Source organism: Sabethes cyaneus, chromosome 2 (genome assembly GCF_943734655.1).
Source record: "Sabethes cyaneus chromosome 2, idSabCyanKW18_F2, whole genome shotgun sequence".
NCBI classification, from domain to species: Eukaryota; Metazoa; Arthropoda; class Insecta; order Diptera; family Culicidae; genus Sabethes; species Sabethes cyaneus.
Genome location: NC_071354.1, coordinates 48,721,584 through 48,736,605, shown reverse-complemented (window position 1 = coordinate 48,736,605; position 15,022 = coordinate 48,721,584). Strand labels below are relative to the sequence as shown.

The 15,022-nt window shown below is 43.8% G+C and overlaps 1 protein-coding gene across 1 annotated transcript; it reads right to left on the bottom strand.

Moving 5' to 3' along the window:
- Positions 1 to 3,337: 3,337 nt before the first annotated feature.
- Positions 3,338 to 11,867, bottom strand: LOC128735375 (uncharacterized). Its single transcript, XM_053829862.1, has 3 exons — positions 8,062 to 11,867; positions 4,381 to 4,687; positions 3,338 to 3,832 (listed from the first exon to the last, which is right to left on the bottom strand). The coding sequence occupies exons 1-3, from the start codon at positions 11,865 to 11,867 to the stop codon at positions 3,338 to 3,340; spliced, it is 4,608 nt and encodes a 1,535-aa protein (XP_053685837.1).
- Between the last annotated feature and the right edge of the window lie 3,155 nt (positions 11,868 to 15,022).

Sequence of the window (15,022 nt, the reverse complement as noted above, 5' to 3'; positions counted from 1 at the left end):
AGTACTGACCGTAAGCGTTAGGTTGTTAGGTTTTAGAGGTTAGGTCTTTGATGTGGTTGGTGATTTATTTCAACTCACGTGCCGAATCGACGGACTAACTGGTACTGGCGCCCACTAAAACACAGGCAGAGCCTTAAGCATAGTCGGCTCACCTATGCCAGGAGACAGCGGTGATCCGACCCTGCGCGGACCCTTCGAGCTGATTCTGAGATCCGTCTGCCAAAGGCCAGCGTTTTACAATTTACGGCGTTAAATTTATGCATCTATGGGATGACTATGAAAGCACATGATTATAAGATGATATGAAAAATGCAGGGTCTTTCAGTGTGAGCAGCATTTCATTCTCCATTCTTCTTAAGGAATCCCGATTTCTCTTGAGAATAGTCAAAACCTCTAGACCATACGTCGCCCCAGGTGTGACGAGGTAATGATACAATCGCTTTACTGTATCCCACTCTAGCGTATGCTTTTTCAGGAAACTGCATAGGCGCTAGAAAGCCTTTATGCTTTCCTCACTCTCTCTGAGGTGGTTGCCTGCCTTGCTAAACTACTTGTGATGAGCAATCCGAAGTACTTCAGCGTTGTAACCACTGACAGCACGTAATTGCCTTAATTGCCACGTAACTTCCTTGATGTATCTGGCGCTGTGTTTGCGGTGTAGTAGGGGTCCCTGAAAAGCACTAGTTTTTTTCTCGTTTATTTCCAGACCTACTGATGCTAGCAAGGGGATCAGGAGGTCCAGCAGCTTTCTCACATCGTCCTCTTTGTTGGATAAGAATAAGATGTCATCCGCATATTCCAGGAGACACGGGAGGCGGATGTGCGTTCCCTGTTCCAAACGAAGCTCTTGGATAGATCTCAGCACGTGGTGCAGAATTACAATAAACAACTCTGGGCTTAGAGGACAGCCTTGTTTTATTCCTCTAGCTTTGTTCATGACTATCGTGCGCTACCCGAACCATTGGATTGAAGTTCTATCAAACAAGCAGGCCTTTGTTATTCGATTAATTAGTGCATTTGAAACTCCCATATCTTGCATCAAGATGGTTGCCGCTTTTGAGGTATTTATTCTGTCAAAAGCTTGTTTGACGTCCACTGAGACTAGAACTGTGTAATATCGTTTCCACCAGCGTTCATCCAATATCCGCCTCAGTACAAATATCTGATCAGTGGCACTTCTTTTTGCCTGGAAGGCCATCTGATAGCTTGGGATCGGGTTCATTTGGTTCCTTAATCTGCTTAGCAGAATTTGTAGCTATTTTGTAGACCGTCGGGCATAGGGTTATGCATCTGTACTCGTCGACGTTTTTCGCTGTGGCTATTTTTGGGATAGGAACCTGCATGGGGAAGTGGGGTATTAAAACCTTGCAACCCCCTACGGAGGTTTCCTCGGTACATGATCCCCACGGTAATAAAGCTGGATGAAGATCTCTCCCTCACCCAGCATATACCTGTACCGTTGTTGTCCATTTCTCAGGGATCTCGTTGCTTCTGAATGCCTGCTTTATTATATCGGTTAGTTCCCGCTGCATGTTTTCTGAGCCGTACTTCAGCAGTTCATTATTTATGTTGTCTGTTCCAGGCGCGCTAGTATTGCGTATTTTCCACATGGTTGCGCATATTTCTTCCCAAGTTGGTTCTGGTCCTGCCTCTCTGTCATCGTCTTTCGGGAGAAGCGTTACCTGAGAGCTAACGCTGGGGCACGAATCTTGCAGCTTTTTTGCCACTGCTGTACACTTATAAATCTTCTCTTTCCCGTTTCTCTTTTCCGCTTATGAGTTTTGATAAACCTGAATATTTTTGCCATTCGTGCTAGATCGTTCTCGTTTTCTACGTTCTCTAGGAATTTTTGGACCTTTTCTGCAAAGTGCTCTTCATAAGCCTTACGCTTGTTGATTCGCGTCATTTTGGCTATTCCTTTCAGCTCTATGTTGTGCTTATTCGCCCCGAGTTTTTGATTTGCTAAAAAAGCCGCTTTACATGCAGTTGTTCTGCGGGGGGTCGGTGGAGAGTTGTGCTTTTGCAATATTATTGTGGCTGCTCCTGAAATGGCTGTCTGTAAGCGGTCCCAGCTTTGCTCAATTGTTCCTTGCTCTACCTCGCTTCTTTCAAGGAGTTGGTTTAGTTTTTTTCTGGTATTTGTCCCTTGCCTCATCGTCTTTCAGCTTTTCCAGGTCTAATTTCATTCTCTTTGTGCCGCATTGGCTCTTGTTCTGTTTATGGGCATTTGGAAGGAGAGGTTGGGTTATGGTTTCTGTGTTTTGCTTCTGTTTAAAAACACATTCTACCATCTTGTGATCGTTGATCGGTGCCGGCTTGAAGTATGCTCTAATACGCGGCAGTTTTAGAAAGCTCATTTTTGTCATAAGTATGTGGTCTAGCTACGATGTACTTTTCCCGTTTGACCAGGTGGTTTTAACCGACGGAGAGACGCTGAAAGTGAGGTAATCCTTCATGTTGTGACTGGCCGTGAAATTCTTTAGTTCTATCCGCTGTAGAATGCTCCTTCAGCATTCGAATCGAGTTTACTATTCCGTTAACAACCCCTTACTGACCATGATCTCCCGGCAAGTCCGATCGAGACGACGATTTCAGAGATAGTGGAATGTGGGGCAAGTTGGCCACCTTAAGCGGTAGGGTGTGTGGGACAACCAAATTCATCAGAATATCGTTAATTTATCCGTAAGTTTATTATATCAAGTCTTTTCTATGAAGTTATAACGAAAAACCCTTGAGAATTGAACATTAAATAGCAAAAAAGAGTATTTTAAAAATGATAGTTATGTTGGGTAGTGCATTCATATGTGGGGCAAGATGGACACCCCTTCGGGGCAAGATGGCCCTGGGTAAACATAATAGAAATTAATGTTTAATGTTTTAATTGCATTAAAACAATTCATTTTTTCTAGAAATTTTTTATGTTTTTATTTAACTTAAACAATATTAATGCTATAACAAAACAAAAACCCATTCTTTGGATTCAAATTTTTAGTTACGAAATGTTAAAACAGAATCAGTTATTGCATGATGGACATTGTTTCCCGGAGCACTGATGAAACCAAGAATTGCACCGGAGGCATTTCGACCAGCCTTCCCCACGTTCAGAGGAACTGAAGCGGAGACCACATACATCGCATAGTAAATCTTCTATATTTTCTTTATCTTGTCGCTTCGAGTATTTCGTTTTGGGAAGCTTGGAAGGCATTTTATGAGCTCGTTTAAGACCTCGGTTTACCCGCAAGATGACCTTGCTTGCTTCTGCCGATTTCAGTGCCCGGCGATATGTTTCACCAGTCAACTCCGTAGCCTTTTCCCTCCGACGTGTTGCGCCATGAGTCTACCTTTTATCTTCGGTAGAGGAAACACAAACTGTCTCCATCTTCGAAACATCTGACCCAGCGCCTTGAAAGTGGGTTTTTGCAATCGAGGTCATGTCTTGCACAATTTCTTCTCCGATATCGTTGAAGCCAAAACAAGGAGGTTCAAGTTCAAGGTCGTCATCTAGCATAGTGCCGCCAAGGAGAGAAGTCTGAATATCACAATTATTCATGAACGGGTTGCTACCGTACACATCGGTCACATCTGATGGAGTAAATTCATCTTCCTTAAAAATGAATCTGTTGAAAGGATAGATACCTGTTTTTAGAAACCCGTTAATGGCATTGGACGGTGTGGCACTGGCAGTTTTAATGAATGCCTCTCCCAGAAGGCTGCTAATGTCATTGAGGGTTACAACTTTCCCAGGGGTTTTCTTGAGAAACCTTTCGGTCGCTTGGAAGAGGTTGGTTTTAGTGGCCCCATGAAGGAAACATCCAACGGCTGTAGCTTGTGACTGCAGTGCGGTGGGAGACTCACAACTGTAACACTACTCTGTTTAGCTTTTCCTAAAAACGCTAAGTTTTTAGTATGTGATGCATGTCCATCTAGGATGATCAATGCTGGGTGTTCTGGAGACGGCCGAACATGCTTCAGAAAATGATCGAACCACAAGTTAAATGAATCAACTGTCATCCATCCAGATGAGTTCAGCAAAACAGAGTATCTGGCGGAGCACCAACCTTCAACTTATCCGTGAGTCTTTCACGAGGAAATATCAACATCGGCGGCAAAAATTGTCCTGATGCAGACACACAAATACATGCCGTAGAAGAGTACCTCGCTCGGCGAACGTTATGCATCCAACTTGTCGCCTTCCTTTTAGAGCCAATACTTTTGATCGTTTTGTTTGAACCTATAAGGAAAGACAAATTAATAATACCCAATCCTACCTTGAAGCTTTTATACCGTCATAACGCAAGTCTCATTGACGTTGTAAATTTAGGTCGGCAGGAATTTGGTACCCTCCAGCACATGCTGCATTGTATCATTAAAATTACGTACATTTACTCGATTAAAACCTTGGGCCCGCGCTGCTGATGTGGCTTCTGGAGATCGCAAGGAAAGCTCTGGATGGCGTTTCCTGAAACCATAGAGCCAGTCCTGTCCAGCTAGCTCGGATTTTTTGTCGAATGGATGCTTTATTCCATTAGCTGTAGCCAGTTGGAATGCCATACTTCGAATCTCTTTCGGTGTAACTCCGTAGAACAGTTTTTCCATTTCGAGAATGTAATTTACCAGTTCACGCTCTTGCTGCTGCGAAAAAATGTTTCTGTAACGGCCCAAACTGTGCTCCTGCTGCTCCGTTTGCCTTTTGTGTTAATTGAAATGCCGCTTCAAAGTGTTTCGAGGTATTCCGTGCTCAATAGCGGCTCGTTTTACAGATGTTCCAGTGTTAACTGCTTCGATAGCTGCGACCAAGCTAGTTTTTGTCCAACTTTCCGGCCAGAAACTCGTTTATAACTGCGAACCATCTCCGAAAGAACTAGACACACACTTTGTTTACAATCGAAGTAAACCGCGGCCGTGTATGAACGCGAAAAATTTCGCGTCCGAATTTATCTTCTAATTTTCATTTGTACTCATTGAAAAAAATAAAATTAAAGCTTTGAAAGCTGTTAGCAATAAATATTTATACTAGTGAAATATGAATTTTGATAGTGATACGTGAAAACTGATTAAGTGGTGAGAATGGCGATGGTGATTTGGTTCGTGAAAACTGTGGATTGTGGTTGGTAACTATTGCAGCCTGGGAAACGGAAGGTGTATGAAAATTGAAGGAGTTACTGGTTATCACATTATTGTATATGAATTGGCTTTTGTATCGGTATTATATAAGTGGGTGGAATCTAGTGTCTTCTGGTATGTATGAAATAATTTGTAATGAGGAGCAGTGTGTAAAAAATCGCGAGTGGGTGCGCTTTTCATCAAAAGTGAAATGTTTTCAACGGAAAGTAAAAGTGAATTCAGTATGATCTTAGTTTTCAGATATGTTATTTATTATTTCGCTAAGTGTGACCCTTAGCAACGGTTGTGATGGTATCAATTGACGTGGTTGTACCAACCACATGGCATAGGTTGTTATACATAATTATCGAAACTGAATTACTGAATACAGTTTACCAAACCTTAGCTATGTTTATTTACGAATCATTGATGGAATACGCTTATATCAAGCAGTACTTCCAACATATCGTCCAGTGTCTTGAAAGTTATTTTCATTCATGCTGAAAAATGGGTTTGATTATTATTAAGAAAATATATTCTTTAATAGTGGTGCATAATATTGCTTGTAGATTAACTTATGTGAAAACCATTAGGTCGCTTAACCATTGTTGGTCCTGGTCCTGACCAACACGCAGTGAGACCGAAAGATGGAAAGTGGACTGTATCGTTAGCTCGGCGGTTCCTGCCAATGGATGGTTGACGCCACGACCGACGGTAGTGTCTGATCCAATTCTGTTCGGATCGATGGCCGCTGTGCCGCGGTGAATAATAATTTTACGCCACTTGTAACTAATAACACTATTAACGTAAAAACGCCGTTTATTTAAGTTATTGACTTGATCTAGTAATGTATTTAATTATTAAGGAATTTTAACTATTATTTATTAACTTAGGTATTTTAATTAGCTTGTAGGATTTTAATTAGCTTTAGGTATAAATTAGCTTGTAAGTATAAATTTTCTTGCGGACTCCTGGCGACCGCTTTGATCGGTGATCGAAATGAAACTGCCAGTGGTACTGATCCCAATGTAGGTCACTGGCGGGTAAATGAAGAATGCGATGATTTTTTATCCTGAGAGGATCTCCACGGCTCTCTTGGCTGCTATCAGTAGTTATCGATTGATCGATACGCCACCGATAGACCTGCGCTGATAACGGCTCACCACCACTTATCCACAGTGGCTTCGGTCGATGCCAATACGATGATGACGATGATATTAATCGGATATGTTTATCTGCTGCAGCTGCCGGAACCGTGTACTGCTTGCTTTCGGATAGTAGAAATTTAGTGGACTGCTTGCTTTCGGATAGTAGCCAGGGATGAAGCGTGGGGTGGGTTCTGTTGATATCCAACATCCTCACCCACCCAGAAATAACTGGATTTCTGAAAATAAATAAGAAAAGCTCCTCCTCGACTGGGATGGGATGGATGGTTAAGAGACTCGGTTCGCTCGATCAGTCCCTTCATCGTTTTCGGCGAACTCTGCTGTTGGCAAGATGCATATTTTTTCCACAGGCCGTGTTAGAGTGCCTGCTGCGGTTCTCAACGTAACTACGCGTACAGTCCCATCTTGTCCTGGATGAACCTCTTGAATCCTGCCCATCTTCCAACGTAGAGGGGGTGAATTGTCGTCCTTGACGACTACTAGTCTACCAACTTCAACAGTAACGGGTGGACGCCAACGTTTAACTCTCGCCTGCAGTTGGGATAAATATTCCGTTCTCCATCTTGTCCAAAGGCATTGGAGATTTTTCTGTACTAGTTGCCACTGTTTCAGACGGTTTGTCGGGATATCCTGGTAATTGTAATCCGGAAGTGCTCGAAGTGAGGAGCCAACCAGAAAGTGTCCTGGTGTTAGCGGCTGTAAATCACCTGGATCTTCAGAGATAGACGTGATTGGTCGGGAGTTTAGACATCCCTCAACTTGAACGAGCAACGTGCTCATATCCTCCAGTGTGGCTGGATTCTCAGCAAGGACTCTCAGGATGTGATGCTTGGCTGAACGAACCGCAGCCTCCCATAGCCCACCGAAGTGCGGCCCACTTGGGGGGCTGAAATGCCATTGAATTCCCTCTCCCGCACAGTAGTGTGATACCTTCTCGTGATGATCTCTGCTCCTCAACAGCTGCATCAGCTCTTGGAGTTTATTTTTCGCCCCGACAAAATTTGTGCCATTATCGGAATACAAATCCGAGCATAATCCCCTTCGTGATACAAACCGGCGTAGGGCTTGCAAAAACCTTTCCGTCGATAAATCCGACACCAGCTCCATGTGAACTGCTTTCGTGCAGAAGCACACAAAAATAGAAACGTAAGCCTTCACTGCTGGGCGTCTCGGGATTAAACGTAAGTACACTGGGCCAAAATAATCTACACCAGTTTGTGAAAACGGGCGGGCCACATTTACTCGTGCTGCTGGAAGATCGCCCATTAATTGTTGAACTGTGGTTGGCCTTGCTCGAAAACACCGCTGGCACTTATGAACAGTTCGCCTAGCTGCATCCCTGCCTCGTAATGGCCAAAAGCGTAGTCTCACTACACTCAGAAGCAATTGGGGTCCTGCGTGCAGCATTCGTTCATGGTAGTGCAGAAAAATTAATTTCGTTAGATGATGGCGTGCTGGTAACACCATAGGATGTTTTCTATCCAAAGATTCCTGAGCATTCTGTAGTCGGCCACCAACTCTCATGAGATCGTCTTGAGAAATTTTGGGATTAAACCAACGCAGTGGAGACTGCCTTGAGACTGTTTCGTTTTTCGAAAGCGCGTCCCATTCCTTAGGAAAAGATTCCCTTTGAACTCGCCTAATAAGTAATTGCTCTGACTCCTGCAGCTCTTTTGTAGTAAGAAAATCAGATAATCGTTTTTCCCCATTTTTGCGAAGCAATTTTATAACTCGCAGTAAGATTGCCGTAGATCTTATTAGTTTTGGAAATGAAGAAAATTTGCCAAGATACCAATTAGTAAATTCTGCCGCGTGAGAAGATGTAGCGGCAGCTGTTCTGTGTCGTCTTTCCTCCTCCCCTTCGCAACCAACTCCATTGGTTGCGGTTTTTGGCCAACGATCACGGGTTTCAGTTAGCCATGATGGTCCATGCCACCAAAAATCATTATGAATAAAGTCCTGTGGGTTTACACCTCTCGAGATCAAATCTGCTGGATTTTGAGATCCGGGAACGTGCCTCCATGTGTTGACCGTCGTAAGTGTTTGAATTTTAGCCACCCTGTTTGCAATAAACGTACTCCATGTTGAGGGAATTGCTTGGATCCAGCGCAGCACACATGTCGAATCGGTCCAAAAGAATGTTGGTACCTCCATTTTCACTGACTGCTTAACTTTAGTGTACAGCTTAGCGACCAGCTCTGCCCCACAGAGCTCTAACCTCGGTATTGTTTGACATTTTAACGGTGCAACCTTAGACCTTGATGTTAGTAATTGAACAGACACGTTGCCATTAAAGTCCAGACTCCGAATATATACAAGGCCCCCATATGCCTTCTCCGAGGCATCGCAGAAGCAGTGAATTTCCACCGTCACAGCTTCCGGAAGAATAATGCAACGTTTGATGCGAATCCCATTCAGCAAAGGTAATTGAGAGTAAAAGTTCCGCCAATTCTCACCCACCGTTTGAGGTAATGGTTTGTCCCAGTCTAATCTGCTTCCATCCTCGGATTGCAGTGTCCACAGTAGTTGCATAAAAATTTTAGCCGTCGTAATAACAGCTCCGATGAGGCCCAATGGATCAAAGAGCGTAGCTATGATAGAAAGTATGCGACGTTTACTAAGCGTTTCGTACGTTTCCAGTGGTGGAATGTTGAACTGAAACTTAAAAACGTCTGTGTTTGGCATCCAGGTTAATCCCAGCGTTTTTATGGCTGGATCTGGATCTAAATTAATTCCACCGACATCAATCGCCAGATTCTCGCTCGGAATACCTCGTAACACCTCTGCGCAGTTCGATGCCCACTTGCGCAATCGAAATCCACCACTATTCATAATTTCATCCAGTTGCAATCTCAGCTGTAGAGCTTCTGCACTGTCGTTAGATCCTGTGATGACATCATCCATATATGTGTCTTCGGTGATGGCCCTTGCTGCCAAAGCAAAATGTTCCCCTTCATCTAATGCCAGCTGCTGCAAGACGCGTGTCGCAAGAAACGGAGCGGGTTTAGTACCGTACGTCACTGTATTTAGTTCGTAGGTCGCCACCTCCTCAGTAGGCGACGAACGCCAAAGAATACACTGTAGCGGCCTATCGTTTGAGTCGATCACAATCTGCCGAAACATTTTTTCAACGTCGGCTACCAGCATAATTTGCTTGGTCCTACAGCGTAATATAATTGACCGTAACTCCTCCTGGATCACCGGTCCCGTCAACAACACGTCGTTCAGCGAAATTCCCGTTGATGTCTTACAAGACGCGTCGAAGACAACGCGCACCTTTGTGGTCGTACTGGCCTCCTTAACAACCGGATGATGCGGTAAGTAGCATCGGCCTACTACTGCTCGTTGGTCTTCCTCAACCAAGCGCATATGCCCCAAATCTAGATATTCGCTCATGAACGCCTTATACTGGTCAAGCAAGCCTGAGTTCCTTGCCAACCTCCGTTCCGTTGCGTGGAGACGTCGTAGTGCAATGTTTTTCGACTCGCCCAACCGCGATATGGCCCCCTTGGCCATAGGTAATGCAACAGTGTATCGTCCATCAGGTCCCCGTTGTACGGTTTGCGTAAACAGTTTCTCACACCGTTCTTCCTCCGGTGAATAAGATTTTTTGATATCGACCTCTTCGCATGCCCAAAATCTAGCAACCAATTCATCCAACCTGTCCTCGGTCATATGACAGCTGATATGAGGTGATTGCTTATGAGATGATAATCCGCCGCAGACCACCCATCCGAATACCGACTCGTTAAGCGATGGCATCTGCTCTCCCAAAATGAGCTTCCGACCAGACACGAAGAAATCAAAAAATGCTTCGATACCAAGTACTATGTCTACTCCCATAGACACCGAGAAAGAAGGGTCAGCCAACTGGATGTCGTTTGGTATGGTCCATCCTTTCGTATTAATTGAAGTTGTCGGTAAATGAACTGTCACCTTGGGTAAAACCAGAAAGTTCAATTCCCGTGAAAACCTTGATACTCTAGAGCGTATTGTAGCTTGAACCCGTTGTTTAACCTTTGCAGATGCCTGTCCTATACCAAGGACTGAAATATGTACCTTTTGCCGATCCACCTTTAATCGTTGACTTAAATGCTCCGAAATGAAATTGCTTTCAGAGCCCGAGTCGAGAAGCGCGCGAGCTGGTATTTGATTTCCCTCATCATCCTCGACGAGAACCACAGCAGTGGCCAATAAGACTTGCGATGTGAGCTGCATAGCGGAATTCGAGACCGATATGTTGGTAGCCGCCAGGTTGTCAACCTGTGATGAATTTGATGACGTCGGTAGATGATAAGTTGAGGTCGCACCGGAGTTTTCACCGCTAGCAGGTGGCGGCCTAGGTCTACTATCCCTTTCCTGCTTAAAGCATACCATCGTGTGGTGACGTGCCTTGCATATTCGACAAGAATATTTAGCCTGGCAATCCTTTGCCTGGTGACCCAGTCTAAAGCAATTACGACAGAGAGTGTGAGTACGAACGAAAGCATCACGCTCCGTTAAGGACATCCGTTGGAATTTTCCGCATTGAAATAGAAAATGATTTGCCGAACACGCCATGCAGCGTCCCCCAGACGATTGCACCGTGTTATAGCTAGTTTTTACCGCCGAAACTTTCTGCTTTTGCGGTAGTGGTTGGTATTGCACCCTTGCTTCCATCGCCCTTGATGGTAAGCATTCCAGAACTTGGATCCGTCGATGGAGAAATTCCAATAACTCCTTAACCGTATCAGTTTCTTGTGTAGACGAAAACTCTTCCCAACTTCTGCGAGTTGACGGATCCAATCGCATTGTGAGGAAATTCGTAAGAAGAAGATCCTTATAATCACCCGGCTGCACTATCTGATCCAGAGTCTGCACGACTCTCTCGAAGCTCTCCAGTAGAGAATGAAGTTCATTGGCGGATTCCTTTAAAACGGTTGGCAACTGGAACAACGACTGAACCTGTCGCTTTTTCAATTGCTTGCTGTTGTCATACCTTTTGAGCAACGTATTCCATGCGATTGTGTAGTTTGCTCGCGTTATTTGCAGCGGGTCGATTAAACTCTTTGGCTCACCCTGAAGGCAGCCCTTGAGGTAGTGAAACTTTTCGACATCCGGGAGTTCTGCCTTGAAATGGATGAGAGATGTGAAAAGATCACGAAAACTTAGCCACTCATCGATGTTCCCGTCAAACGACTGCAGCTTTATTTGCGGAAGGCGAACATGATCGAGCGAACCTTGCATCGAAATATCACCCCCGCGGATGGATTGTTCCAACGTCGGAGAGGGTTGTTGTTGCTTTACCCATTCCAGAAGAAACGCCTTGGCACGATAGTAGGAATTACTAAACTCTCGTCTCTCCTTATCATAGGCAGCCTCGCTATCGGCTGGTAAATCATCGTGTGCCTTGACGTCGACGAGGGTTTCTCCGAACCTTTCCCACAGTTCGTCGAGTTTTTGTAGACGTATTTCAACCTCCGACGTTGTACTTCGCTCTGGGAAATGGTCTACAAATTCCACTATATCACCAAAGGATGTTTGAATGCCCTTCAAGCGTGTTGTCAACACCTTCAGTGACGGTGTCTTCTTAGTAGATGATGCGGCAGCAGGCGCCATGGTAAACGTTTATTATAGACGAAGAGAGTAATTTGTGTAGTATTCCGCGGACCAATCCTAGCTTCGCCAGGCATATACTAATGTGTATTTTACCTGACAGAAAAATTAGCTGCACTCCAAACAATAGAAAAATTGGCCGGGTTGTTCGCAGTCCACAGCATATAATAATGCTGACACGAAGTATTCTCAGTATTTGAATGAAAACGGGAAATCGAGGTACGGGAGCAAGACTGTAGTATCACTTGTAATCCGGGCCACTTCTGGCCGTTTACTGTTGAATCTCACCTTGAGAAACAACCAGATGCACCAATGCCACAAAATTGTTCGAAAATCAGCGAAAATATCGCTCGTAGAAATTTGTACCCCACTAGTAGTCTCAGTGGGTGATTAACGTTGATGATGAAATACAGGTGCACGTTCGAGGAGGATAATTTATTAAAATAGTGAAGAATCTGAGCCTAGCTTCGGCTAACATATACCAGTCACTGGTCACTAACCTGGAAAACCTTTAACGGCGCTTCCTCCTCTCGTAACGTGATCTGAGATAGTAGTTCCTGATTAGGAACGGATCGAAGAAATATGTTCACAGTAGTAAACGGCAATCCTTAATTGGTAATCCTGAGTTTCGTTCCGATCAACGGCAAGGGTCCCTTTAGCATTCACCGATGTCCTAGGTGTTTGGTTCCAATAGTGTCGCTCGATGTCACACGATGTCGATGCAATGATGTTCGAAAAGGCGTGTCAGTATTGCATAAATTGCCCGCTTCGGCTGGACATATAGTAGTGGATCAACTCACCTGAGAAAAATCCCTCGGCGCCAATGTCCAGCTCGATTGCGATGGTGGATGGTAAGCGTGGATAACTTTAGTGATGGCGGAACAACCTTTGTTCCCCAATAGAACAATTAGTCCACAGAATGGCGTCCCGTAAATGATGCGTCTATAGAATTGCACCCCGTGCAATGGCGGTTGGTGGCGTCACCTTTGATGGGCCGGATCAATCCTTTTGATCCGGTTCGAAGGACCACTATGTTGGTCCTGGTCCTGACCAACACGCAGTGAGACCGAAAGATGGAAAGTGGACTGTATCGTTAGCTCGGCGGTTCCTGCCAATGGATGGTTGACGCCACGACCGACGGTAGTGTCTGATCCAATTCTGTTCGGATCGATGGCCGCTGTGCCGCGGTGAATAATAATTTTACGCCACTTGTAACTAATAACACTATTAACGTAAAAACGCCGTTTATTTAAGTTATTGACTTGATCTAGTAATGTATTTAATTATTAAGGAATTTTAACTATTATTTATTAACTTAGGTATTTTAATTAGCTTGTAGGATTTTAATTAGCTTTAGGTATAAATTAGCTTGTAAGTATAAATTTTCTTGCGGACTCCTGGCGACCGCTTTGATCGGTGATCGAAATGAAACTGTGGTACTGATCCCAATGTAGGTCACTGGCGGGTAAATGAAGAATGCGATGATTTTTTATCCTGAGAGGATCTCCACGGCTCTCTTGGCTGCTATCAGTAGTTATCGATTGATCGATACGCCACCGATAGACCTGCGCTGATAACGGCTCACCACCACTTATCCACAGTGGCTTCGGTCGATGCCAATACGATGATGACGATGATATTAATCGGATATGTTTATCTGCTGCAGCTGCCGGAACCGTGTACTGCTTGCTTTCGGATAGTAGAAATTTAGTGGACTGCTTGCTTTCGGATAGTAGCCAGGGATGAAGCGTGGGGTGGGTTCTGTTGATATCCAACAACCATTTTATCTAATTTCAGATGATAGCATATTTATAAGAGCGAATAAAGGCGCTATAACCTAGGTATTTACCAGGGCAAGTAAGTAAATGTACATGTCCCATCCCCGAGGGTCTGGAGTATTACTTAACCTTTATTAGCCCAATACTCCCAACGAAAATACACTTATCAATAATCAGAAGTGGTTGGTACGAGACGTCCCCGTTTCTTCTTCCCCTGTTGATTTAGAAAAGCATCTTCGTATGAATAAATTTATTCAAACAAGATTCATATCATAAAATCGTCTTTGCGGCAATACTTCACAGTTGGCCTGGCCGATTTAATATTTGTGAAATATTGTCGATGTGTTGCAAATACTAATACAGACAAGAAAATGATTACAAATATTTCTAATATTAGAAATATTGAAAATTATTTCCAGGAATCCTTTATTGTGGCTGTGATGGTATTAATAAGAATAAGAATAAGAATTTTCATATTTTTCCGAGATGTATTTTTTGTCGCTTAGCTTCATGCATTATTGTTATTCATTCCCTGTAACTAAAATGTGATTATGACCCAAATAGACGCCCAAAAACTGAGGTGGCCATCTTGCCCCATATGACCATCTTGCCCCACATTCCCCTATATGTGGTAGCGATGATGGATAGGAAAGAACCCGAGAAACATTTATCTATTAATTGTCAGAGATCCCCTTGCTTGCCTTATTCTCAAACGGAATAAAATCACTTTCTGAGCAGCGCAACAATCACATTTGGTAAATTTTTTCCTCAATTCCCACTTGAAATCACAAAAGTATTATGACATATATTCACATTCAGCCGTTTCCCATAATTATTAAACATCCTCTTGTCCGTCGTAAGTTGTTTGTTTGTTTATTAGAGACACTTTACACCTTTCGGACTTACAGTCTGGTTGAAGAGCGCTGTTCTGCGACGTTTTCTCGGCCGATCCAGCAACTGGTATCGGCCTTGATTTCACGTAGTTTCACATCACCAGTTGCAAACCACTGCTTTTCCCCAGTGTTGTGGAATATCTTGTTTTGCAGTTCGCATCAGTGCATCGGTTGCTGGAATCGCCATCCTGACTCCAAAGCCGAGCGGTAGCTGGCAGAGTCTGTCACGGTTACCATGTTTATTCATGTTAGGGATGCTCGCTGCCATTAACACCGACATGGGCTTTAATTAAGTATTTCATAAACATGAAATATACATGTTTCTGAAAAAAAAAATTACCTCTTCTCTTCGCCACAGTTTTAGTTTCAGCTCTTTTTAAGTAATTTTGTCTTTTTGCCATTTTTGTGTTATTTTTATTTCACAACAATCCCTAGATTGGCGTCTTGTCCACTCAAGGTACGCATACCCTAATCATTAGCGGAGGAT